Source organism: Notamacropus eugenii, chromosome 1 (assembly GCF_028372415.1).
Source record: "Notamacropus eugenii isolate mMacEug1 chromosome 1, mMacEug1.pri_v2, whole genome shotgun sequence".
Taxonomy (NCBI): Eukaryota; Metazoa; Chordata; class Mammalia; order Diprotodontia; family Macropodidae; genus Notamacropus; species Notamacropus eugenii.
In genome coordinates, this window is record NC_092872.1 from 484,609,577 (window position 1) to 484,637,020 (window position 27,444).

General features: G+C 40.8%; 1 protein-coding gene across 6 annotated transcripts in view; it reads right to left on the reverse strand.

The window, feature by feature from the left end:
- DDX31 (DEAD-box helicase 31) overlaps positions 1-27,444 on the reverse strand; it is an 87,514-nt gene that overhangs the window by 14,962 nt on the left and 45,108 nt on the right. For 5 of the 6 annotated variants that reach the window (XM_072632800.1, XM_072632799.1, XM_072632797.1 and 2 more), the window contains 3 exons: positions 21,692-21,773; positions 13,951-14,062; positions 7,493-7,661 (listed from right to left, as the gene is read on the reverse strand). In XM_072632800.1, coding sequence (XP_072488901.1) covers positions 7,493-7,661; positions 13,951-14,062; positions 21,692-21,773 — 363 coding nt within the window. Of the gene's footprint in view, positions 1-7,492; positions 7,662-7,922; positions 8,037-13,950; positions 14,063-21,691; positions 21,774-27,444 lie in introns of all 6 variants that reach the window. The other variant, XR_011972242.1, reaches the window with a different exon arrangement.

Here is a 27,444-nt window from a genome sequence, read left to right on the forward strand (position 1 = left end):
GTCCCATTTTTTTGGATTAAAACCATATGTTAATACTTGTTTGTCTCTAAGCCCTTTGGGAAGAAAAGAACAGATAGTGAACTACCGCTAAACTTGCTAAAGAGCAAGTGGTACGGTTACACAGTCTATACACATATTTTCAAAGTTTCAGATTATTGTTTTGGCTCTTCATTGTCCCACTGCTTAACACATGTCCCTAAATTACTATTGGGTCATTGTGAATAGACTCCATTATGGTTCTGCCACCATCCCACCCACATATATGGGAATCTCAGAGATTGTGGCTTTGTTCATTTTCTGATATCACATTTGGCCCAATTTGTCTTTTTATAGAATGATGAGTAGACCAACTAAACCGAGAAAAATTTTTCAGTGGGCAAGATTCCAAGTTTTCCTTCAGCTAATTAAGTGATATTAAGGAGGTTGTAAATGCCACATAAAAATTGGCAGGCAAGCTGCTCCCAATGATTAGATTATTGCTTTACAGGGAGCTACAGCTGCAGCTTCTCAATGTACGTCTTCTCGGGAGCTGGTTTGGTGTTTTCAAGGTTGTTACTAATAAGTAAAGTTCAAAGGTGTTAAAAGGTTGCCAGTTAATATACCTTCAACTCAATCCCTTTTTCCTGACTCTTGTAGTCAATGCAAAAACTACAATTCTATTGTAATTAATTAAAAAAAGCCATGAGAGACAAAAATAGTATCACTCTTCCCCAAAATGGCGGAGTTTATATGGGGTTGGAGGGAATGGACAATGAGATATAACTCTTCCAAGGAAGGTTCAAGTAAGCTCTCAAGAAATGTTTGTCAAATGGATCAATGAATCACAATTCACGCTCAAGACTGGGGGGAGGAGGGAGGAAAGGAGGCATAACTTCAGAGTTTGGAACTTCCTAATTTATCAAAATCTCATGAATTTGGAATTCACTAATTTATAACTGTTATAGTTTGTGGAGGGATGTGGCTGAAATTTTTGAGAGCATGCTTTCTATGAAAAAAATTAAAAAAATTTTCATGAACAAATTGTAGAGCACAAAGTATATGAAAGATTTGCAGGAGAATGGTCACATGATAGACCAAACTAATTTTAAAGCACTTGAGAAACACAAATACTCCAGGAAGTGCTTCTATGCTCTTCTCATGCATACTTAGGTATGGCTGTTTGACCACAGTGGCAATAACCAAGGCATAACCCCTTTGCACCCTCGAACTCTTTGCTTTATCCTTGGTGTCAGCATATCATAAACTGGAGCAAAATATCCAGGAAGAATTTTTTTTTTTAAGTTTTTTGAGTATTGGCTTTATGTTTGTGATTACTTTGTACGTTTAGGTTAACACTTGACTACATATCATCCTTACATAAATTGGTAACATCTTGACTTTTATACACAACAACTTGAAAATAATAAAATTTCATTTCCATAAGAATGCTATATCATTCAGACAGTACAAACAAGTAATGTTTGGAAGAATTACAGAAATGAACAACATGTCTATGTGAGGACATGACTCCACGCAAGACACAATCTCCCTTGGCCTCAGTTGCTTCATCTGTAAAAAATGAGGATTTGGACCAGTTGATCTTGAAGGTCCCTTTCAACTCTAAATCCATGATTCTGATTGGTTTACTAGTCAAATGTGCCACATGTATTGTAGCACCCAATTGATTCAAAGGCCAATGAAACCAAGAAATAAGTTGGCAGAAGTCAAAGGCAGAACCACATCTCGGGCAGCCACAGAATAAACAGTTTTAAGAAGTAAGTACCTCATGGAACAATTTTTGGCTGTTGCATGGGTCATACCTCCCTGGGGAAAAAGTACCATCCTAAGGCATGATATAGAGAGCCCCAAGGAGCAGCAGGATGATCCTGTTATGCTATGATGACAACACCAACATCTTAAGAGACACCAGTTAGAGTACTCTTCTTAGACAGTGTTAAATGACAGAGACATGTTCCCTTAGGCTATGCTAACCTCTGGCACATCTAACTGACCAGCTACTTGGAAAATAATGTGAATTTCAGGATTTTATCCATGTTGTCTTCTATCCCAAAGAAACTGAGGCCCAGTTTCTGGTGCTGGGAACATGTAGGCTGCCGAAAGTGTGTGTTGATTTTGTATCTTAGAAACTGCTGCATCTACACAGCATGAAATAAAAGATACATTTCACCAAGAGATACCATTGGTTAGTGCTGACTGTCACTGTGGGCCCACACAATATGTTCCTGATATTATCGACTACTTGATAAAGTGCAGGATTGGAGTTTTGGCAGGTTTGTGTGTCAGGTGTCAGAGTTTCTGTGACTATGAATGTGGTTCTGTGTGCAATGGGAGGAAAAAAGCATTTAGTGTTTACTTTCAGAATTTAGGATCCAAAAGGCAGACAGACACCTGGCTGGTAGGATATCCTTTGGGGAATATGGTTGCTCTCCTTTTTCAAAAAAAAAAATGGGAGAAATGTAGAAGAAAGGTGACAGAGATTAAAAGTTCCCTTTGTCTTTTGGTGAAAACACTTGTAGGCCTCCTAACCTGGGTCTGATTCCTATCTCCTCTTCCCCAGCACAACTCCACCCCTCTTCCTTATGGGTCTGGGCTCCCTTGTTTGCTCTATGGCAGGTGAAGCAGGAGAGGATTTGGTCTGCAGCCTGGTGAACAGATATCAGATGTTTGTACACAATATATAATTACTCCAGGACGACTGGTACTGGCAGTAAACAGCCATAAGGAGGAAAGCTGAATAGTTTGGAGTATTTAGTGCTATTATTTTAGTCCCCCATTTAAAATAATAAGGACCCTATTCTCTTTCTCGACAGATGGATTTCAGAAGAGACGGTTCAGCTCTACACAATAATTGTTGCCACAGTGTAACTCTTCTGACTTTATAGGGTTTAGCAGACTTTTTTTCCTCCTGCCCAGTCCTCAGAAAGCAGCAAACTGGCATTTGTTTGAGCCCTGACTGAGGTGTGGAAAATCTGTCAAGTTTTCTCTGCCTCTCACCCTGACCACAATTATACGGTCCACGCGCAGATTAGCTGCAAAGTCACTCTTACCCCAGGATGACAACATTTCCCCCAAATAAAAAGTTACCTACTGTATCCCAGAGTGGCCGTCTGTAGAATAAAGGCAGGGAGGGGATCCTGGGTGGGGGGTGGGGGTGGGAAATGCCTTCAAAAGAAGCACATAACAACGGAAAAAGTAGCTGAAACAGAGTGGCGACAAGGCAGTAACAGAGAGCTGCATTGTCACGAGCTGAGTAATCCTATGACACACTGCTGTCACTCACCACGAGGCTCCCTGCTGAGCCCGCTAGACATCAAAGACCGCCCCATACCATCTTACATGCTCTTTATCAGCTAATCAGCCTATTCTTCCCTAAATAAAGCCCTCTTAAATCCCCTGCTCACAGGGGTATACCAGTCCTGTTGCCCATCTGCTTGCGAGGGTCAACTGAAGCAGGAGGCAGCGGATTGTTCTCTCCCTGGTGGCTTCTCAAGGTAAGGACAATGCAGTCTCCAATTCCCCCTCCTACCTCCCCCTCTCCCCCAGAACCCCTATTCTCCAGGATTGGGGAGGAGCTGAAGACATCAAAATCTGAAACACAGCTATTTGAATGAATGCTTACTAACAAAATTTCCAGTAATAATTCACACCAGCTGCCAAAATATATACTTACCAAAAATACTGAAGTTCAAGGTGGGGGTGGGAGTGGTGAGGGAGATGAGAATTGGAAACAAAATTGTGTTTATTAACAGTCAAAATCTCTCTCTCTCTCTCTCTCTCTCTCTCTCTCTCTCTCTCTCTCTCTCTCTCCCTCTCTCTCTCTCTCTCTGTGTATGTATTCTTTTCCTTTCTTCTGCTAGGCTATCTCCAAGTGTCCCCATTTTAAGGAGGGAAAAATGGAGCTCAGAGTTTGAATGTCTGTCCAAGAACCACCCAGTTTGGGGACATTTCCCCCTTGAACTCAGATGTTTCATCACACATTCAATATCAATGAAACTGGAGACATTGCTGCTTATCTGAAAGGAACCAAACCCCCAAATCCCTAGCCCTAACTCTGATGCATGGCAGTTCAGCATCCCTGGCACACAAATGAACATCTGGGTTGGGGAAACCTGAGGGAGTTCACCTTTTCTCCCTTAGGAGATGTCTTAGTTCTCCTGCAAGGCAGTCATATAATAATGCAAATTGTCAGACCTGACCAGGACAATTCGTGAGTGACAGCAGGTGCCTGCTCCCTCTGTACCTCTGGCCTTCATGGCTACTTTGAGAGAAGCAGAGATGCCATAGCATGGTCCCTATTCCCACTGTGGCACTGGAATGCAGAAGCCAATTGGTAGAGAAAACGTTTATGAAGTATCTGTGCTGAGGATTTATAGGATCCTCTTCATAGGACCATAATTCCTTTATTTTACAGGTGAGGAAACTAAGGCCTGTCAGAGAGGTTAAGTAATTTCCTGTGGTCACGAGGTAGTAAGTGATACAAACAGAATTTGAATTCAGTTTTGAAGCTGTTACTATAATAACATAAAAGCATACGTAATATATTAATATTCCCGTGAGGAAATGTTAATATTATTTAAAATAAAGTATTCAAGAAATTTTAATTTTTAACTTAACAGGAAGCAGGAATTTTATAAAACACCCAAGAGTCCACAATTCAGGTCCTACTCAGGTTAGATTTAATGAACCCCAGAATGTCTGATTTTTCAAGTCCCTTTACTGTTCTATATCACAGAAAAACCAGGCACTGTCAAGGCTGACGAGCTGACAGGAACAGGCTGGAGAAAACTGCGTCAAAACTTCTTGAGTGAACAACACACGTAGATATTTAGCGTTTTACATGCACATACATACAAATAAATAAATGTATGTTGCAAGATGTGGGAAATCATGGCCTTTGCTTAGGTGTGCCCAGAGGGCAGCTGGGAAAGGTGTACAGCGCTATTCATTACGGCAATGCAGAAAGAACAGCATGCTAAACAAAAAACAATTGTTCTGAACTATCTGAGGACCCCCCCCTCCTCTGGCCCAAGGGCCAATGAAAAGTCTTTTCTCCCCTGAACAATTCAAGACAGCTTAAATACGAGTTCCTTCAGAAGTCCTTTCCGGATGGTTGGTTTCCCTGCCCCACCCTCCACTCCCATATCACAGGATTAGCCAATATTGGTTTTTTTACATCCCTACATAAAGTGCAGCTATCTACCTTTATAGGTTGTCTCTCCCAATGGAACATAAGCTCCCTGAGGGCAGAAATGGTCCCTGGCACCCAGCTGCAGATGCTTATTCTTGTTAGGAAGTGATCCAGCCTGCACACAGATTAGGGAGTAATCCCAGAATAGATACACCAGAAGATCTAGCCATATTTATGCCATTGTAATTTGCAGGGAGATGTGGTTTTAATTAACTAATCAAAGATTACCTGGCATCTGTGGCTTTTGGAGGAAAATTATGGGCGGTAGTAGGGATATATCTGTTGAAAGTAAATTTCTGGACAACTTGAAAACCTAAAGATGGACTCTCTGGCAGAGCTGGATGGGCCTTTGGAAACTATCCAGTCTGACCTCTTCATTTTACAAAGGAGGTAACAAGGCAAAGGCTCTTAAATCTCGCAGGTCAATGCTTTTCTAGTAGGACTCCCTTACCCCTAAGCTCTCATTTCCTAGGATAGCACCCACTAGTTTCTTGAGGATGTCAGTATCTTAGGGCCAGGGAGACCAGAGTTTCCTGTAGCAGTTCGTGGTTCAGTGATCACTGAAGTGCTGGAGTGAAGACCAAAGATCAAATCTAACCTCAGCCACTCTCTAACTTGTGTGATCCTGGGCAAGTCACTTAACTTCTGCCTGCCTTTGTTTCCTCATCTGTAAAATGGGGATAATAATAGCACCTACCTTGGCAAGGTTGTTGTGAGAATCAAGTGAGATAACATTTGTTAAAAAATAAAAAACTTAGCCGAGAGCCTGGCACATAGTAGGTGCTATATAAATGCTTATTCCCTTTCTACAGATAAGTCGGGGCAAAAGTTTATTACCAAATACAACTATACCAGTCATACACAACTCCTTTCCTTGGCATCCTCTTTAAATAAGCTAGTTCTAAGGGGAGGTTGCTTATGTCTCCATGCCAGTAACATTTCACAATCCAGCATCAACATTTGAAAAGTACTACAGAAGTACCCACATAAAACACAGAAGGGAAGGGAAAGGCGAAGAGAACAGGCATTTATTTATTAAGCAGCCACTGTGCTAAACACTTTACAAATATCATCTCATTTGATAAAATAACAGAGCTCTCTACTAGGCATCGAATAAAGCCACAGTTGCTATAAAGCCCCCTCTCTTTCTGGGGTACTGCTAAGAAGGTCAGTGACAAAAAGAAGGGTCCCACATTTGTTAGAACATGTCTAGCAGCATTTTTCATTGCAGCAAAGATCTGAAAACACAGGAGATTGGGGAATGGCTAAACGAATTATGGTCCATGAATAAATGGAATATTGCCCTGCTAGAAGAAATGATGAATATGATGAATACCGAGAATCATGGAAAGGTCCACATGACTATGAAAACTGAAATAAGCAGAGTCAAGAAAACAATATACACAATGACCACAACTATGTTAATGCAAAGAACAATAATGAAAAACTGAATGTTATAAAAAACATAAAGACCAAGCTTGGCCCTAAAGCAGAGATTTAAGAAGACATCTCCCCTCCATGGAGAATACTGAATATGACATAGACTTTTTCTAGTGGGTTGAATGGTTTTGCTGATTTTTTTTTCCTACCCTTTAAAAATTTTTTGTTATAAGGTTGATGGCTGTCTGGATGATTGCAGGGCAAAATATATGTGGCAATAAAGGGAAATACAGATGATATAAAAACAAAAGCTATCAACAAGTCCATTTTTTGAAAATAAGGTTTAAAAAATTACTTCGTTTTTCAAAAGCAAAAAAGGAAGTCAATGTGATCATAATAGGATAGGATTTTAATCCAGTTTTAATTAGTGCTCATTACTCTAAAAATAAAAAAGGGGGGGAGGTCTAAATGTAAAACACTGTGTAGCCACTATATGTGCAGCCTGTAACAGAGAGTATGAAGCCAAAACAGTGATAACAGCAAATGTGATAGGGAGGGACACTGAGCAGATTACATAGGTTCCCGTCCATCTGAAGGCTGAGAGCAAATCTGATTATCAAAATTCTGTTGCAATTGTCACTAATGAGACTAAAGGTCTCACTTTCTGAAGAAGATTTGAAGAGTTGAGACTAGTCCTTTTTTGTTCTGTAGCAAAGATCTGTTATAGTCACTGGAAGATACACTGGTAATCCTTTACCTCCAGAATAAAAGATGGAAGGCTTCATCTTGGGAGGAACGCAGACTCTGATTCTTATACTTTTACCAGACCAAACAACATGTTTACACTCATTTCTGGCTTTTCGGGAAGCTGTTTGTGCTTACTTTTACATTTGGTAGGGAGAAAGGAAACATAGTTCATCTTACCTTTTCAGCTTTGACTTCCTTTTGTTTCCAGAAGAGGAACTTAGATTCTGGGGGGCATCTCTAAGCCCAAAGCTCTTGGCCACATGACCAAGATGGAGGGCCCGGACATGAAATATGTGCTTCAGGTCCTTGGGATAGGTTGCATAGGCACGGATGAAAGACTGCAGAGCTGAGGGAAAAAAGAGATTTAGATTTCTGGACCATTATTCATTTGAATGAAAGTTACACTTTTTAAATTTTTGCCAGTCCCAAAATAAGTCCTGATATGAATGAACACACTTACAATCAATATGAGCTACTAGTATCTGCAGAAAGAGACTTTATATAAAATGTATAGGATCAGACCAGTCTCTTTTTCTCATTGGGTTTTTCAACACTACTGATTACTGAGTTCAGGACAAAAAGAAGGGAGAAAGGAAAGAGACAATACCCTATGTAATTAAAAGAGTCTGGGTCAGGTCACATTCCATGAAGAATGCTCTATGGCTGTTAATCCAATGTCCAGTTCAAAAAGAAAGCTCCACCAGGAACATACTTTCAGTCCCTTTAAAGACAAGAAAAAATGAGATTCTTGTTCCAGATCACACAATAAGCCAGAAGCAAAATTGGACGTGGAACCCAAGAAAGTCGAGCTTTGGTACTGATCACTAGGTCTTGCCTTTTCAAGAGAAGATTTCCCTATACCCAGTTCCTCTCTTCCTACCTAGCAATAACAGTTAAGATTAAATGTCTGCCCTAGTCTCACTACAAGAGGGAAGAAGGGAATTGTTCTGGAAAGTAGCTCTCCGGTAAGAGACCATTCCCATATCAATACCTATTCACTTTTGCCCCCAATCCCTACTTTTCTTGCCAACCACTGCCTAGCCCAGCAATCTCTGATGGAAAGAAGCACTAAATACTAACCTCTCTTGCCCTGGCTTGTTGAGCCACTGGACCAGCAAGTTTGCCCACAGCTTAAATGTAATCTCCCAGCAGCATCAGGAGATTGGCGTTTATGAACAGTAATAAAAAGTGTCATTTTAGCAGATCAGCTTTGGGAAGAATCCTGGGAATCCATCAAAGCTCTATTTACTGAGTAAAGTGAACTCCTTTTCCCAATCGATGAGACATAACCAAGGCAACTCTTCTGCACTCCCCTCTCAATTCTGTGCCACTGCCTTTTTTTAATAACTGGGGACTAGCATTTCTAAAGAAAATCTTTAACATTTCAAATGATCTATACACTCATAGGGTTACAAATATGGGGGAGAGTACTCAGTATTACTAGAACCCTGGACACACAGGCACATGTTAAAACCATAAAATAACAATAAGGCATTAAGGCTAGAAAGGATCTTAGCAATCAATACTCCAATCTCCCAGTTTTGTGGCTCCTGTCACAGTCACACAGCTGGCTAATGGTAGAGCTGGTCCCAGCTCGAATCCTAGACCCACTGACAGCCAGTCCTAATCTTTCACCATATCATGTTGCCTCCCTCCTTCCAGGAGGCAATGTGATCAAATCACTCTCATTCAGGTAATACAGGCAAAACCAAACCAAACCAAATCAAAACAAAATAACCCTTGTTTTGACCCATGTTAAGCAAAAAAGACATTTTGTTTTTGTCCATTACTCCAAATTTTCTATACTCTTGCCTCAGGACTGCATACAATTCAGTACATGCATGGCCACCACAAAAGACACATTTGGCATCATGCTTCTTGAGAAAAACATTAGTTATCTGACTTCCACCAATGTGGATACACTTATTCTTCTCCCTTCTTTACCCCCAATCAAAATAGCTTGAGATTGAGAGCCTTGGTCCCAGGAGAGTCAAGTGCCCAACTCACAGCTTTACAGGGATAATGAGTTTGCCAGGAAACGGCAGAAAGTGTTTTCCCCCTAGACAACTGGTCAGACAGCATTTCACACTGCATATTTTTACTATGGAAACTCCTTGTTCTCAAGGCTCCTGTTCCACTGGGGACAGCGACAGTTGGTCATCCTCACATACTTGCATGGACACCCATGTTTAGCTAATTCGGAGGGGCATGAGCTTCAGAGGCAGTGGCAGATGTTTGCATGACCTTCCAAGGGTCAGGAAATGGTTCACTTTGGCAGTGACTGTGATATGCAGAAGGACTGGGGCCTGGAGGGCAAACACAAGAGGAAAGTAGAGGAAGAGTAAAATTGAAACCCTGTTATTTTGGAGAATGCAGGCTGAGGGAAAGGCTGGGCAAAAAGCAACCTCTTTGCAGGCCCTCATAGTCCTCACAGTCGTTCCTCATAGTCTTTTGGAGCAAATAATTTGGAGAAAAACAACTTTGAAAAATTCTTCCGATGTGTATTTTGTTCTTTTCAATGACAGCTTTCCTTAAGCCCTGGCCTCACAAATGCTCCTTTTGGTGGAGAAGCCACCTTTTGGTGGTGCAATGGAGAGTGCTGACTTGGAGTCAGGTGAGGGAGCAAATGCCAGTTCTGATCCTTACTAGCTGTAAGCTCCAGGCAGATTATAACCCTTCTGAATTTCAGTCTTCTCCTATGTAAAACTGGGAAACTATCAGTATTAGCAACTTCACAAGACTACATTGAGGAAAGCATTTTCTATGCCTAAAAGCGGTATGCAAATTTGCTATTATTGATATTATTTGAGATTAGGAATAAAGGTGCCTTAATTGGTCTAATAGCACCTGCGAGTCAAAGATCTTTGATTCTGATGGCCTGGGTACTCTCTATTGCCAAGCGAGATTACAGACTCTCCGTGCCCTGGCAGATCTTCTTCAAGAGCTGGTGTGGCTAAGAAAATTCTGCATCTGAGGTGGCTTGACTTGTGGTGGTGAGCAGCTCGGAAGACAGCGAGACTGCTATTAGGGCAATAAAGCCTTTTTAGCCCAGTGGGGATGGGGAAAACTCGACTTTCACTGCCATTGTTGCTAAGAACACTCTTGATGCCTCCAGGTGGAAGAGCCATCCTCACACCACAATAGGACACTGGAGGAGAATTTGAGTGAATAAGACATTTACCAAGGGAAAGGGGCGAAAGGAGATAAATGCCCCAATTATTCTATCCTGCTGCTCTCTAGGACTCTTGGCTAAGAGGGGATAAGAAATTGCTGGAACACAAAAAAGTGGAGGCCCCAACTCACTGGAACATTTTGCTGTGAACAAAGAGCAACATTTTCTAAAAATTTTCCTTGGGGAAAAATGTTCTCCAGAACTCACAGGTCTGAGCTCCTTGCTTTCTCCCTAACTCAATGAAAAGGTGCTGTAGGAAGAGGGAAGAAGGGGCAACTTCCTGGAAAGTGACTGCAATTAAATGTTAGTTATTAACACTGACTGGGTCAAAAAATGCAAAAGGAAAACAAATGCATCTCTGGCACTATATCCATCAGATTTTCTGCCATGAAGCCAAAAGCCAGCTGCTTTGTTAATTATTCATGACTAAGAAGGGAGTTTATGGAAGCAAGTCAGTAGGGAAATTTGCATATGCAGATTTCAATTCGAGAGAAAGGATCATACTTGCAATCCTTTTGATGATGGTGGTTATGTCATGAAGACAATACCCTTTGGGTGCAAAAGGTATGTATGTTCTCCCAAAACATTAATTCACAGACCCTGAATGAGCCTACTCTAGATGCTCCTAGGTTTCTGCATGTTTAAAGGGGTATGCAGTTTGGTAGACTGAGATCCACCAAAGAGGGCTTTGGGGCACAGATTATTAGAAGCCTGGCGTGTTAATCAATCAGAAAATAAATGAATAGTATATTACTTTGCTCCAAGACAGACATTTTGGAATAGGATTCCTATTCTTTGTTCTCAAAATAAGAAAAAAATTATCTGCAATTTGTTCATGCTTTTGAGTTTAATGATCATGAGGAAGAGGAGAAACTCCAAAACAGAGTATTTCACATCCCATTCTCTGTTGGAATGGAGGTTGAAGTTTCATTTGCCACAGCTCTCACTCTAATTCAACACATCTTTACGCAGTGCATACCATGATTTGTGTAGCACATTCTGCTTGGGGTGAGAGACACAAATCTGACAAACAAACAAACCCTGGTTCTTGTCCTCAAACCTAGCTTAATAAGTCATAAAGGGCTTCATCTTTGGTGTCCTAGGTCACCTAGTGTCATGCCTGCCTCCCAGTATGCCCCATTCAAAAAGGAAACCACAAGGGGCCCAGAAGCACATGACTCAGACACTGTCTCACATCTAATCTTAAATAATTTAAACATTACTCACCCTGTCCTAGTGTGTGCTGGGTGCTGGGCGAGTAGCAACTAGGTCACAGCCCTAGACCAATGCACACCATGAGCAAAGAGCTGCATGGCAGATCCCCCACCCCACACACTTGCTTCCACCTTTATTGATAAGGGCACAATCACTCCTCGTGCCTTCCAATCCACCCCCAAACATGCATCACACCTGATGAAATTTATGTCATTGCCAAGGCAGAACTCCCCAAATTTAATCACAGGTGTCAGCATACTTGCTCACTCTGACCCTCTCATGGCCACACTCAGAACACAATCTCCCCACAATCACTGTCTCTCCCCTCCCACATTACTGGGGTCAGAGTTCCCAGCTGCACTCTCAAATAGCCCATCAATATACAATAACCATAAGAACACTTCCTGATGCTCCAGACACTGGCATGCATTTGCAGCCACCCCCTGCAACAAGGACATCTTCCATGAGGAGACACATCTGTGCCTCCTTTGGTCCCATCAGTTCCAAAGTGCGCCTAGCACCAAGTGAGCATAACACACAATATAATGGGCCAGGAGAAAAGGTGAGAGAGACAAATCCTGCCGGACGGTCTTAGAGGAGAGGTCACATTCAGCTAGGGGTACATAAAGGAAGCTTCCTTATAGCAGGTGGCCTATAAACTAGGCCTTGAAGGAAGAGAAAGAGCGTGAAGGGCGGACATGAGATGCCACTCTTGCTACAGTTTTTGCAGTCCTGGTGGAACACCTGCTCCACATAACCAATACCAAAATGCAAGAAAATGAAGTAAATTATTTCCATGGCAGATTCTGTAGCATTAAGGATCCCCCAACCCACACACTTGCTTCCACCTTCATTGATAAGGGCACAATCACTCCTAGTGCCTTCCAATCCACCCCCAAACATGCATAACACCCAATGATGTAAGGCCATTGTAAGGAAAACTCGTGGTGAGCTTCAAAGTACCCTGTAGCACTCATTTCTCTGTAAAGGAGTGATCACAGTGTGATATGACAGAAATCACAGGATTCAGAGCTGAAAGACAATTTAGATTTCATTTGGTCTCATGTCCTAATTTTACAAAGGATGAAACTGAGGGCTGGAGAGATTAAGTGAAATGCCCAATGTCATGAAGACATCAGAAAGGCACTGTTTTGGTTCATCCATTGCCTCTCTGTTAACGTAATTTTCATCTAGATGGATCTGTTGGCTCTCAAGGTAGCAAATGACTATGATCTAAAAAGTACTTTCAGCTCTCAGGTCTAGGAATCTATGAACCACAGGGATTCTGAATCAGACCCCACAGAACAAATGTCATAAGTACATGGCATGCCACCACTAAGTGACAGAAGGATTCAATGACAAAGACAGAGGTTTGATTTCTCAACCACATTTTACTCTCTTGCTCAGAAACAACCTAAAAGGCTGGACCAGAAATTGGGTGATTTCAAAAGTCATAATAATAATAAATCATAATGCTAAATGCTTTACAAATATCTCATTTGATCTCCATGATAATCGTGTGGGGGAGGTGTTATCATTATCTTCATTTTATAGTTGAGGAAACTGAGTCAAACAGAGTATGTGACTTTTGCAAGGTCACACAGCTAGTAAGTGTCTGAGGCCAGATTTTAGCTCAAGTTTTCCTGACACCAGGTCCAGCACACTCTCTCCTTTGAAAATTCTACTCAAGGGTCCTCATATTGAATTAATGCTCAACCCTGCAGAAAACTTCCAAGAGTTGGGCACAGAGCCTTTGGTCTTCCCAGTAGGATCTTGCTGGGATTGTTCTCATTTCCCTCAAACTTTTAAAGTGCTCCCCCTTTAAAGTTGCCTAGGTCCAATATTCCTACCCATTGCTCTTGGAAGGGTGGACATAACTTTTCCCTCTCCTATAATCGTTTCTTTTGTCATATCTTTTCACAAAAACAGCTACATAAAGGAAAAAAAAAATTAACCTTAAGATCCAAGTCATTGGGTCAAAACTCTTTTTCTACTGTAAGCCAAGATAAATCCTCATTTGTGCAAAACATGTGAAAGGATGAATTAACATTTAATATCATTTTAAAGCCTCCTGTGTCTGTTTCCAAACCCAGTAGAATTATTGGGCTTGAAGGCTTTCACTAGTGAGCAGAGACCCCTGGTTGGCCTCTTACCCACCTCTCACCCCTTACCCCCCCACCTCAGTGGGGGGTATAGTGGGAGCTCTGCTGACCTATCTATTCAGTAATCACCTAAGAAATCCACTGACCTTTCTTTGCCCAGGAGACCCTCTCCGCGCTGGCATGCACGTAATCTTCAAATGCTGTCTGCAAGACAGTGGCTCGCTCTCGGATTTCCTGGGGGCCAACACTGTGGGATTTCTGGGAGGGTGGCGGAAGGATTAAAGGAAAGACAGAATCGGAGTCAGGAATAATGAAGCAGTTTATAATAGATTTAATAACAGTAAAATCACACAGTAACCACCTAGGGGCCAAAAGGGGTAATCCCTTCAATATTACTAGAGAGGAAAAAAAAGGAATATAAAGATGTTAAAGTCAAGCAAAGATGAGGATGGCTTTGTGCAGAGTGCAAATCGGTTTTAATTTTTTGTGTTTCTGACCCCTTATCACTCTCATTCAGAATGAGAGATCATCAGTGATACTTTGGGATTTACTAGGTCCAGTTTGGATATTTAAAAGTGTCACTGAAAATAGTGTTTTCAAGTGAATCTTGCATTTTGTACCTTTCTGTCTTAATGTGTCTTTCCTTTCTCCAACTATCAATCAGATCTCTGACAATTTCTCTGGAGGGAAGTCTTCCATAATGGTTGGTCGATAATTTGGCTTCATAAGTTACTTTTATGAGAGGAAACTTCATAGCAAGTTTCTGTAATTCCCTGTGCCACTTAACACTTGTTACTGTATGTTATGCAGGTCCTGAGTTGCTGCAGCAAATCTGGTCTAAAGGAAGGAACATGGACCTTCCAAAGAGCTTCATGGCAAATAAGAAATAATATTAAAATGGTAAGAAACCTACAAAACTTTATAGACCTGAAATTTATCATTCTCCTCCTTGAAGAGTCCATGTGAAGAATCGCCCTTCCTTTATAACCTCAGCCTGGGGAGGGTGGTTTCATTTCCAGATCCTTCCAAATCAAAAAGAAATGCCTTTTAATGAAGACAAAAGGGAGAGAGGCCAGCAGAACGTGGCTCGTAGAAACAGAGATAGGCTACCAAGTCCTCAGCCTTCTGTGTAGCGCACAAGATAAATCCAGAGTGGGCTATCACTCACTTGCACTTTATGGCCCAAGTCTCCATGCTTGGCTGGTTGCTCTTAAGCCCAGACTTAGGCAAATTTCCCTCCACTCTTAAGACAGCCAGAGGAAGAACAGGGGGAATGAAAGAAAAGGCTCGATTCCTCTGATCGATGCACCTCTCTGTACTTAATAGAGACTTAACAATCTGAAAATGTTTTTAGTTTAGTCAAATCATCCCTTGCCACCTGTTTAGCTGATGACAGTGTAGCTGATTTCACGGTACATGGTCCCCCTAAGGGTTTTCTACGATAAAATGTCAAGAGAAAAGTCAGCAGGAACTGTGTTACGAAAGTGGACATTTGCTATTGTCATTAACAAGGATTTTTTTTTTACCCCCTTAACTGATGTGAAATGCAAACTCCCTCCCCTCTCCTCTTTTCACTAAGCCATCCCCGCAGCACAACTGTCACCTTCCCAGCGTTTTTTAATATGAATGTGAAATTAGCGAAGATGCCCTTTCCCCTGGCGGACAGAATCCTCTGTTATTAAAAAGTAAAGCACTTTAATAATGAAAACTTTTTCCTCTTTTTCCTGTGTTTTAACTGTTTAAAATTAATGAGAAGGGCAGAACGGTTGTCAAAGCGATATTGAAAGCCGGGCAGCCAGGACCGAATAAGCACAAAAATCCCTCTAGAGTGTTAAATAAACAGAGCTTCAGCCCTCTCCGAATCCCTCTGTTGGTTATTGTATACATTCTGTAACAGCACTCAGAATAGATCTGAGAGCCAGGGAGGCAGAAAGGTTTCAGAATTCCAATAAAGGCCTCAAATTAAAGACAGCCTGGTGCGAATTCCAGGAGAAAATTAAAGAGACCTCAAGCTTAAGTGACAGGTGACTTGCTTCTGTGTCACAACTGTCAGGGGATTTAGTGATAATATGGCAATATATTACAAAGGGCTTTTCTTATTCCCCCCTTTAGGTTTCAAAATGAGGCATCTTTTCTTCCTAGCCAAAAAAAAAATAAAATAAAATATATGTATATATATATATATATATATATATATATATATATATATATATATACATACACATACACACACATATACACACACATATATATACACACACATGCGTATATATATGTGTATTCATATGTGTGTGTATATGTGTGTATATATATACACACATATAGATAAATGAGTGTGTGTATGTGTGAAATATGTAGAAAATAAGAGAAGAAACTAGGTTCTTAGTTTTGAAATGGTAAAAATCTGAGAAAACAAAAGAAAATGAATAGCAGAAAAATAAAATGTGCTTATGAAAAAGCTTTTCTTTCCTTCTCTCATCCCCACTTACCACCACCCCCCCCTTCCAGAAATACTTTATTTTAAAATTGCCCCTCCTGAGAATGAATGAGGCATTTTTGAGTTGTCTTCTGGGGAGGGCAGTTTAAATTTAAACTGAAAATGGAGGGGGCCAGAGCTATGCTGCATAATCTCAAACCCCAGACAGGTAAAATGCTCCCTTAATGAGAATGGGTCAAACCCCTGAAGGCATATGAATACCCCATAGGATTGGCTCCCCCACCCTCAAAGGCACTGAGATACAGTATTGGTTAATGAAGCTAACTTGTAACCAATGGAGTGGAGGACAATGGTTGTTAAGGTGGAAAAATCGCTATCGGTTCTTTGAGCATGCCACACTTTCTGTTTGGAAGGTCCCAGTGATCTTGGAGAGGGTAGACACAGATCAAACAGGAGAGAGCAAGAGGCTAGTGATCTGATTTTAATATTTTACACTGCCAAAGGAAAACTCAAGTTAGGCTAAGTTTCAAGACTCATTTCATAGCAACAAGAAACTTGTAGCAAAGACAATTTTGGACATATTTTTATTAAGGATGGAAATTTCACAGCCCATTAGATTGAAAGATCAAGAGAGGTAGACCAAACAATTTTTTTTGGGGGGGGAAACAAATTTGTGGTGGTGGGTTTTGTTTGGGTTTGTTTTTTAAAGAGCATGCCCTAATATTTCCAGCTTCCAAGATAGTTTTAAACAAAATGGAAGGATTTTGCTTTAATCACCATATTGCTAGGCTGATTTTTCCCCCCAAGGTCCCTAGAACCTTCTGAGCGTTTCCCAGTAAAGTTGAAAGATCAGATTTATTCTCTTTGTAGGTGGGTGAACATTCACACACCCAGACGTAGCCATATATATTTTATGTACCTAAATATGAAATATACATTTTACAGGTGCTTCACCACTTTCTTACTTCTCACAGAAGCCCAAAAAGGTGTGTGCCGAAGGGATACTTATAATGGACTTCAATCGAGCTGCGTAAAGAAGGGCTGCATCATAATGAGGTTTCTGTGTGTCTGTGTAAAATACAGAGTGATCGTGCCCACATGCGTCTGCATAGTTCACCGTAAGACAGAGGAGACCATGTAAATCATGGGAAGCAAGTTAAGTTGTATGTACTAGGTTCTCCACACAAAGTAGGATCAGAAGTTGCATATGGTACCTATTCTATTTTTCTCACTATTCACCTGGGTCAGGATTGTCTTAGGGTGAATCAACACAGATCAGCTTAACTATTTTGATTACATAGATTAAAAATTTTTTTAAATGCATATTTATCAGGGATCTCAAAAAAAATTAACTTGGAATTTCTGCTTACATGACATCTAGTACCTGATATAATGAATTGGATTCAGTGATGCCACTAACTAATTTGGAGTCACTTGGGTACAGTCTACATCAATTTTTTTTTTAAAACAAGAAATACCAAGAACCTTATTGCAGTCCAACAAATCCTCTAAATCCTAGGAAGTCCTCCTGATTGCTTCTCAAATCAGAGAGAGAAAAAAATATATCTTTGACACTCCTGGAGGACAGAGGCCAAGAAAGTTACTTTTGCAGGTTCCTCAAACTGCAAAGAAACATGTAGGTACCATCTTTAACTTTGTGGAGAAAAGGAAACCTTTATCAGGATAATTTTGATTTTCTTCCTTCTATTATGATCAGCTGGAAAGTACAAAGAAGGGTAACATTTTTCCCAGAAAGAACTGTTTGGTGGCCAGTAGCAGAATACTGACTATCCGCACTAGGAGGCCAGTTCTAGGTTTGCTGTAAACAATTGACTCTAGAGTCAAGAGGACTTGGGTTCAAACTCTACTTCTTACACTTCCTTCCTACGTGGCTCTTCCTGAGTCTCAGTTTCTTCTGCAGAAAGAGGGGGTTATGCTATATGGCCTCTAGACCTTGATCTACAGACCTATAATCCAAGTATATTAAGCTTTTATCTGATTTGACCCAATCTCCTCTAAAGTTTGGGTCAATTTTTTGGGGGGAGGGGTTCCTTTTGGGTGCAGTCTGACAAAAAAGAGGTGAGGGGAAGGGAAGGGAATAAGCACTTCTATAATGCCTACTATGTGCCAAGATCTCTGCTAAGCTCTTTCTACAAATATTCTCACTGAATCCTTACAACAACCCTTCAAGGTAAGTGACGTTATTATCCTCATTTTACAGGTGAGGAAACGGAAGCAGATATATGCTACAATTCTGGGGCTGGATTTGAACTCAGGTCTTTCTGACCCTGGGCCCTGTGCTCTATCCACTACAATCCCAGCTGCCTCCATGCATTGCACTCCAATTTTAATTTTATTCCTGTGACTAAATCAACAGTCTAAGGTTTCACATGGTACATGTTGCATTTTAGTTTCCTCATCTATGAAATAGGAATATTAATCCCTTGATATTAAATTAATTAATTAAATTAATTAAATCCCTTAATATTAAAGAAACAGACCTGACCTCACAAAGTATCATGAAGCCAAAATGAGATGTGTGGGAAGATCTTCTTAACAGGCTAAAGAAACCCAAGATGGCAAGGCATCGTTACCATCATCATTTTTCCATCATCATAAAGGTTACACAGTACAGTAGTTAGGGGGATTGGAGTCAAGAGGAAGTGAGGGTTAAGCCCTGTGCCTCACTCTACTGGCTGTGCCATCCCTCAGGCTACTCTCTAAGATGATAAGTTACAGATGGGTGCTCTGCATGCTCTGGGGAGGGAGTATTCATGCTAGGAGTTACCTCCCACCACTAAACACACAGGTTTGGACCAAATAAAATGTATCATGATCATTAAAGCCCTCCCTCGATGTTTCTTCATGATGTAGAGATGCCCCTGAGTTGTCAAAGGCGAAGGCAACAGTCCACAAGCTCTGGTAGATTGGTTTCAAATACAGCCCTGGTGAAGGACAGCATGTCCAGAGTGGGAAGACCAGCCTCGCTCTATGTTCAGAGAGACTCAGCAGCAGCTTCACCACGGGGGACGGATTTTCTGGCCACAGTGACTCTCAAAAGCTGTCTACTGAGCTATGAAGGGGCTGAACTATCTGTGGGAGGGAGTGCCCATACCAGTGAAATAGAACCTTACGTTGCTAAAGTACTCTTAACTCAGGTTCAGCGTAGTGGCATGCAATAAACACCAGAACAGGATGAGAAGGCTTCCCAGTTCTGACAAACTAACTGGGTTTCTTGGAGGAAGTTAACTGTACTTCCGAGTCTCAGTTTTCAAATATGAAAAATGGGATAATGATCCTCGCTCTGCCTACATCCATGGCTCTTGTGAGATCATGTATAAAAGTACTTATTAAATTTTAAGATGTTATGTGTGCATAATTATTATTAGCATTAAAACCATTTCAGATCATGCATGTGAACTTTCCTAAAGAAAAGATCTTAGAGTGTCTTAGAGATGGCCTCTCTTGCTAGATGGAGAAGAATATGTGTGCTTTCCAGGGCTTCTAGGTTCCTGGGGTTCCTGTGTGACCACTGACCCAGCTTCCTCATCTGTAAAATGAGGTTAGAAAAAAACAAACAAACCCATGCACTAACCCAGCTCAAAAGACTGTTGTGAGGAAAGTGCTTTAATGCCTTCTAGCATTTATATGAGAGCTACCAAGATTAAGATTTAGATTTAAAACTTCAGAGGCGGCATGATATCATGGAGAGAGATCTAGGAAGGGCTGGACTGAAGTCTGGACACTTTCACATTCTGGCTGTGTGACCCTGGACAAGTCACTTCACCTTCCAGGTCCTAGGCAACTAAGACTACAGATGGCAGATCTCCATACCAATGAAATCATAGGTTTAAAGTAGACCAACACCCCTCCCCTACTGCCCACTTCCCCTGCCAGACAAAACTTAAAACAGGCTCCGTTTTAAAGCTAGAAGTTGTATAAAGACATATCGTTGTATACAGGTCAAATGCAATAGCATTTGGTAGTGTGTATGTATGAGTGCATGTGCATGCGTGTGTGCATGTGCATGTGTGTTTGTGTGTGATATAGTCAACTACACAGCATTATCCCGGTTTCTTTATTGTGCTGGAATTAAAAAACAAACAAACGAAGAAGTATTGTTTGAAATGAGGGGCAACCACTAGGGCTTATGTAAGATAGTTTTAGTGCTGCTTCAGACGTGGTCATCAGCAAGTTACTTGATCTTTAAAGTCTTAGTTTCTTCATCTGTTAACTAGGGCCAATAACCTTTGTACTATACCTGCCTCACAGGGCTATGAGAAAGTGCCTTACAAGCAAATCTCAAAGTGCTATCTAAATATGAGTTAGTTCCATAGAGCTTTTGGTGTAATACTGCTTGTTTTGAGAGGTTTTAGCTCCATAGAATTAAATGTCCTTTCTTTTTTTAAATCTAAAAGGAAGTTAATTCTGTGTTAATGTTTAGAGAGCTCCAGCCTAGTTAGGAACAAACAGAGAAGGTTGACTTGGTTGGTAGTTGGTTTTTAATTCTTCATATAGTGGAGACAATTTCTCAACTGCCCTTTTTAACAAGAGAACTTACAACAGGATCAGTCAACCCTCCAGTACCTTAGACAGATCCAAATAAAGACACTGAAGAATAAAGGGATTTTTAAGCTTGCTCTACTTGGCTCTGATTTTCCAGTCTATCCCCAGGCAAAAGGAAACAAACGTAAAATATTTAAACCTGCGTACTAAAATTCAAATAATTAATATTTCATGGACAAAACTACAGATAGAATCTCAATGTGTTTATGCATAGGCGTGTACATACCATATTGAAGAGTATGGGGGTTTGGGGTGGAAATTATTGCCCAGCAGGGTGAAAAGCCTGATAGAAAGAGGAGACAAGGATGCTCAGAGCTGTCTACAACTGCTTAGTACTTCCATATGGAGCTGCACAGATAATAAAGATTTTTCTTCTTAATGAATGCAACTTTACTCTTCCTCTGTGTATAGTACACACACATTAAAAAATGGATGAAATGAGTGGGTCTGAAAGGAGACATGGAGATATTTTTTTTTCCTGCTGTCTTGGATGAAGGACTGGAGTCAGTTGTCCTTGCTGATAATCTGGAGAGGGACCACCAGGGTTGAGCATATACTTCTGCCTCCAAATTCATTCTGGCCTGGACCTCCTTTCTGGTAACTCTGCCTGCTGTTGTATGGCATGCTTCCAGTATGGACTGTAGCCCATTAACTGGATGAGACCAGCAAACATGTCCAGAACCAAAGAGGGGGTGGTGAGGAGGGGAGAAAATCAATGCTCCATCTAATCCGGCCCCATCTAATTTGCATGGCTCTTAGAATACAGGTTTAACTTAATACAGGCAACTGCTAACCCTTAATATCAATAACATTACCCCAAATCAGGAAACAGGTCATACTCGCTAGCAATAAATATACTAACCAATCTCAACAAGAAAACTCACCTTGTTCCCCCATCGTCTTCCTTTAAAATGATCATCCATTGCCAAAACAGATAAAATATCCTCCATCTTCACCTCGGATACACTGAAACAAGAAAGATATCTCAGACTGAATTTTCTCTCTTTCCAAAAAGACAACTTATGGCATAAAAATGCCCTAATTCAAGGCACTCAAACTCAAGAAAAGAGAAAAGTGGATATTTTGCTAAACTTTTATGAATTCCAGAAGGAGAAGGACCCACTGTGCTAATACGTGGTTTGATATCCGAGGCAGAATTACAGGAAAACACTATGTCTCCTTAGCTAATCTAAAATCTAAAACAGCATTTGAGCTTTAGGGATTATTTCATTACTTCCCAACAACTCTCTGACATGAAATAAATATTTACTGGTCCCATGTTGGCTTAAGTGGAAAGCAATGGGACCATAGAGACATTACAGAGAGCTTTCAAGTCTCCCTGTGCTCTGGAAGTGGTTGTGTTTCACTGGGAACACAGGAATACAGTTGTCTATTATCATGTTGATAGTCTGGAAAGGATCATTACTGAGGAAGCACCAAAAACTTGAGATTGCAAGACTGCCAAAGGCTCCACTTATATAAAACTACATAAAATGTCCTTATTCTGTCGCATAATGTAACCACTGCTCCTGTCCTTTCAGTTATTAGGCAGATCAAAAGTCAAACTATCTCATTAGTCCTTGGGCATAACTGAAAAGATGGCAGGAGTTGTGGGCAAATATCTAAAATGAGCCTTATCAGGGAAAAAAAAATATTTTGCTGGGCTCTACTTCAGAAACAAGGTAGCACAGTTAGGCTTGCCAATCAGTGCAAAGTCTGGTTCAGAAAGTTGAGATTTCAGCCAACTCTTCAGGCTGGTCACAGTCTCTGAATACACAAGGCAGGAATAGCGAGTACACGGTGTTGTTGCTAACTAGCTGGGACAGTCGCCTCGCTTCTCTGAGCCTCAGTTTCTTTCTCCTTATAATGATGCTGGCCTGAATAATCTCCAAAGTCCCTTCAGGCTCGAAAGTCTATGAACCTATCTTTCTTTACACTTATACCAAGCACGAAATAAAGAGTTGGAGAAAACTCCTTTCCCAGCAAGAAAGAGACAAGAAGAGACGGGTTCTGGGGGAGGAAAATGAATCATAAAAAGACAACTGATTTTTTGTGTTGTTTTTTTTTGAAAAAATATAACAGCAAATTAAAACATGAATGGCAACCTCTTATGTGAAAGAAGACAAGTCTCCCCCTTTCCCCCCAAAGGTTACTCTGACACAGCTATGAATGAAAACGTCAGCTCTTTGACAGTGATTTGCCTGAAATGTGTCATCTCTTTCCCTCAACAACCTCCACCCCTTCCTATACACACTCTTCTGTCTCCCTCGGCGTACTGCCAGCTCACAACTCAACAGAGTTTACAGCAGGAAGAGTCAGAGAGGGGAGTGAGAACGGGCAAAGGCATCCAGGGCACATGGGTGATATGTTGATAACTTCATGGAGAAGCCATTTTTAAAAAATAAGTCACTAAGGACACCCTCACATGAGAAAGAAATGATGCAAAGCCTGTCGAAGCTGCCTCCACATTACCCTTGGAATGCTGAAGAAATAAAAGAGCAGAAGCCAAGTTCTCTCTCTGACACATGCTTCCATTCTTGGCTTTTTCCCCCTTCAGAAGAGAAAGGAAAGATACAAATGTAATAGAAGCAGAAAGCGTAGTCAAATTTTGAAGAGAAGCTGGGAGTAGGGAATAAGGGGGGAGGCGATGGGAAAGTGGAGAGATAGGTAATCAAAACCCTCCAAAACTGTGACCAAGTGGCTGACAGGGTCAAGTGTACAGTTTTTCTAAATATGATGGGTCACTGATTTTTCTGGGTAGGAAAGATTTCTGGACCATTGGCTTGAATGTGGCTAATTTTAGGAGTCCAAATTCCTTCAGTTGAGTGGAATTTGAGAGTGAACCTGAGTGATTTACAGTTTAAAGGGCCCTCCTTCCTATTTCTAAGAAATCTTTTCTTTTGAGGAACAAAGAGAATCTGCTCTGATTATTTATGGTTCTAGCCACAGATCTGGATCATCCCCACCTTCCCATGAAAAGAGATAAATAAATAAATTCAGAGAACTGTCTGGTGCCTGATCTAAGAAATACATGTTTTGATGAAGCATTTACATTTTAATAAATCAGTGACGACTTTCATTAGAAACACATTTACAGGGGAGGAGGAAGAAAAGTTAAGAAGTTGGCAAATACAAAGAAGTCAAAAGGATGTGGAAGCAAAGTTATCAGCATTTAGACAGAAGAGGCAGAGGCCCAGTGCACCTGTCTTTTGCCCTATATGCTAAATTAAATTGTCAGGATTAGCTCCACAATGCTCCGTTTATGAAGGCAGGCGGCAATTTGTTGTGATGGCCCTTGCTGCTGGGAGCCTCAGCCTGCCTTTCTGAATCTTCTCCATGATTCATCAGCCATCCTAGCATCCTGCTGCCTGGCTCTCCCATGTGTGCAGCAAACACAAGCACACTTCTTCTACAGACCTAGGAGCGTGCAGGATTTCTGAAAGCAAAAGTCCCTTTTCGCCATCATCCACCAGGCAACTCCTTACCTGGTTGCAGTTTCTCATGCTGATTATCAGAGACCTATGTGTAAAGGTGGGAGTGGTGAGTAGGTGGGTGGAGTGTCGTACAAAGGACCCTGGACAAGCAGTAGAAAACCTGGGTTCAAATCCTAGATTAAACACAGCTATGTGACTGTAAGCTACTAAACTTTTCTAAGCCTCAGTTTACTCATGAAATGAAATGATGACATTCACAATTATTCTACCTATCTCAGTGTTGTTGTAAACCTTAAAGTGCTACAAAATGTGAACTACAATAATTTTTGTAATGGAGAGGTTCATTATCTCACTCTCCAAAAAGCAGACAGCAAGTTTAATAAATAGTTATTTTGATATGCTAGGTTTTGTACATAATAACATTTCCTCAGTACCTGGACTTTCTGGTCAGGGTAATAACATCTAGAACAGGAATAGTCTCCTTAGATAAATGTCTTAAATCTGTCCATATTCCCTTTAGAGACCAAATGCTAACTTTATCTATTATCCCTGTAAAATTTTCTATAGAAAATATATAGTCATCACTGATTTATTTATATATATATATGTATAGGAAATATATTTTGCATGACTTCATATGTATGATGGATATGGTATTTCTTGCCTTCTCAGCGGGTAGAAAGAGAGAATTTGGAACTGAAAATAAAAATTTAAAAAAAAACTGTAATGAGAAAAAAATTTCCTATGTTCACCTTCTTCAACAAACCAACCCAAACACAGAACGTGGAGGTTTTTCTGTTTCTAAAATGCCACAAATCAAAGAGTACTTCACCAAGAATGATTGTGTTAGGGGTTTTTCAGTTTGTTTGTTTTGTTTTGGGTTTTTGAGAAGAAACTATTACCAGGGATGACAGAATTATTCTCCTTGGTTCTACACTGGACACAGCTCAAGAACAGATTAGCATTTACTACTAATTTCCCCCTCCATTTGTATTTACATTGTCTTCCAAAAAACTCACATTAAATGGGATTAATATAGGAACGTGGAAAATGTAGATGGCCCCAACACTGGCATCAGACAATTACAATTTGACTCTGAAATGACGTATAAAGGACAATAATGACACAGAAACAGGACAGAAACAGAGTATCAGACAAGAAAGACACAGAGAGAGGACAGAGACACATGGAAAGGCATGGGGAGACAGAGAGAGAAGTGCACATAGGAGAAGGAAGTTCACTGAGCCCATCAAGAAGGAGTGGGGACATGAATGTGCAGGTGTGGATCAGAGTCAGGACAGAATTGTGGAATCAAAGTGTCTCTCCTTACACAATAATTGCTAAAAAGAACTAAAATTTTGCTTATGGGTGAGAACAAAAGTTGATGTAAATACAGAACCTCTCTACAAATAAGAAGCAGCAGTATGATGGAAGCAAATCCACTAGATTTGGAGTTAGAGAACCTGAGTTCAAAACCTGACTCTGTTACTTATTACCTGTATGACTGTGGGCAAATCCTACCTACTTGGGCCTTAGTTACGTCATCTGTAAAATGACGAAGTTTGCCTAGATGGTCTCTAAATTCTATAATCCTAAATCTGTAACAGAGAAGAAACTCCAAAGGTTCCACAAAAGTTTGTGACAATATTAGATAGGAACAGACAAGAAACACAACTGGGACAGTAACTTGGACATCCTAAATGCACAATAAAAATTTCCATTCCAAATTCATTAATTTGAGCTTTCTATCATAATGTTCTAAAATTAGCAAATCTGAAGGACAGATTCTCATGCTTCATTTATGGAAAAGATGCTGGCTAAATGATAACACAATTAGGTTGCTTTAGCACTGGTTGAATGCCTAGGCTCAGTGTGTAGTTCTGAGTGGTTTGATATACACTTGGAAGGATGTCTCCAATAAAGAATCAGACAGATGTGTGCTTGGTCCTCCTGCTTTTTACATCTTTAACAATGACTTGGACAAAGGCACAGATAGCATCCTTATCAAATCTACAGGTAGCACAAAACCAAGAGAGATAGCTAACACATTTGACATGAGTTAGGATTCAAAACATCTCGACAGTCTAGAATGTTGGACCAAATCTAATTTTAAAATCTCTTGATCGTGCAATCCAATGACCAATGACTCCTTGACTACTCTGCAACATGGGACACTGTTGACTCCTTCCTCTCCTGCCCCACCTTGTAAATGTCCTTTCCCCCTTTGGTTTTGACAACACTGATTTATCATTGTTCTCCTGCTACCTGTCGGGCCAATTATTCTGACTCTCATTTGCAGGACTAGCATCCATGTCTCACTCCTCATGCTGGGGTGTACCTCAAGGCTTTGCCCATGGATCAGTCTTGTCATTTCTACCTCTACAATATCTGTTGAATCCATCCTTACAGTTCTTTACCAATAGTCACCATATTTGTTCAGACTTTCATCATCTTGTGCCTGGATTATCACAATAGCCACCTAATTGGTCTACCTGCCTCAAGTCTCTACCAATTCCAATTAGTTATCCACAGAGCTGCCAAAATGATTTTCCTAAAGCATAGGTCTAACTATGTCATTCCCCTATTCAATAAACTCCAGTTGCTCCCTCTTGCTGATAAGATCAAATGAACTCCAGTCATTTAAAGCTCTTCACAACCTACTTCAAAGTACCTTTCCAAACTTGTTCAGTAGTTTTTCAGTCATGTCTTTGCATGATCCCTTGTGAAGTTTTCTTGGCAAAGATACTAGAGTGATTTGCCATTTTCTTCTGCAGTCCATTTTACAGATCAGGAACCCAAGGCAAACAGGGTTAAGTGACCTGCCCAGGGTCACACAACTAGTAAGTGTCTGAGGCCAGAGTTGAACTCAAGAAGGTGAGTCTTCCTGATACCAGGCTGAGCATTCAATCCACTGCACCACCTAGCTGCCCTAAACTATGTTTCCAACCTTATTAAGCATTAATCTCCTCCCACTCTACAGTCCATTCAAACTAGCCTTATTACTCTTCTTTATACATGACGCTCTAGTTGCCATCTCTATGCCTGGAATACATTCCCTCTGCAATTCTACCTCTTGGAATCCCTAGTTTCCTTCATGATTCAACTTCAGTACCAACTTCCACCTGAGGCCTTTTCTGGTTCCCCAGAGGCCAAAGACTTCTCCCCTACCAAAATTCCCTTCTGTCCACTTTGCATACATCTAC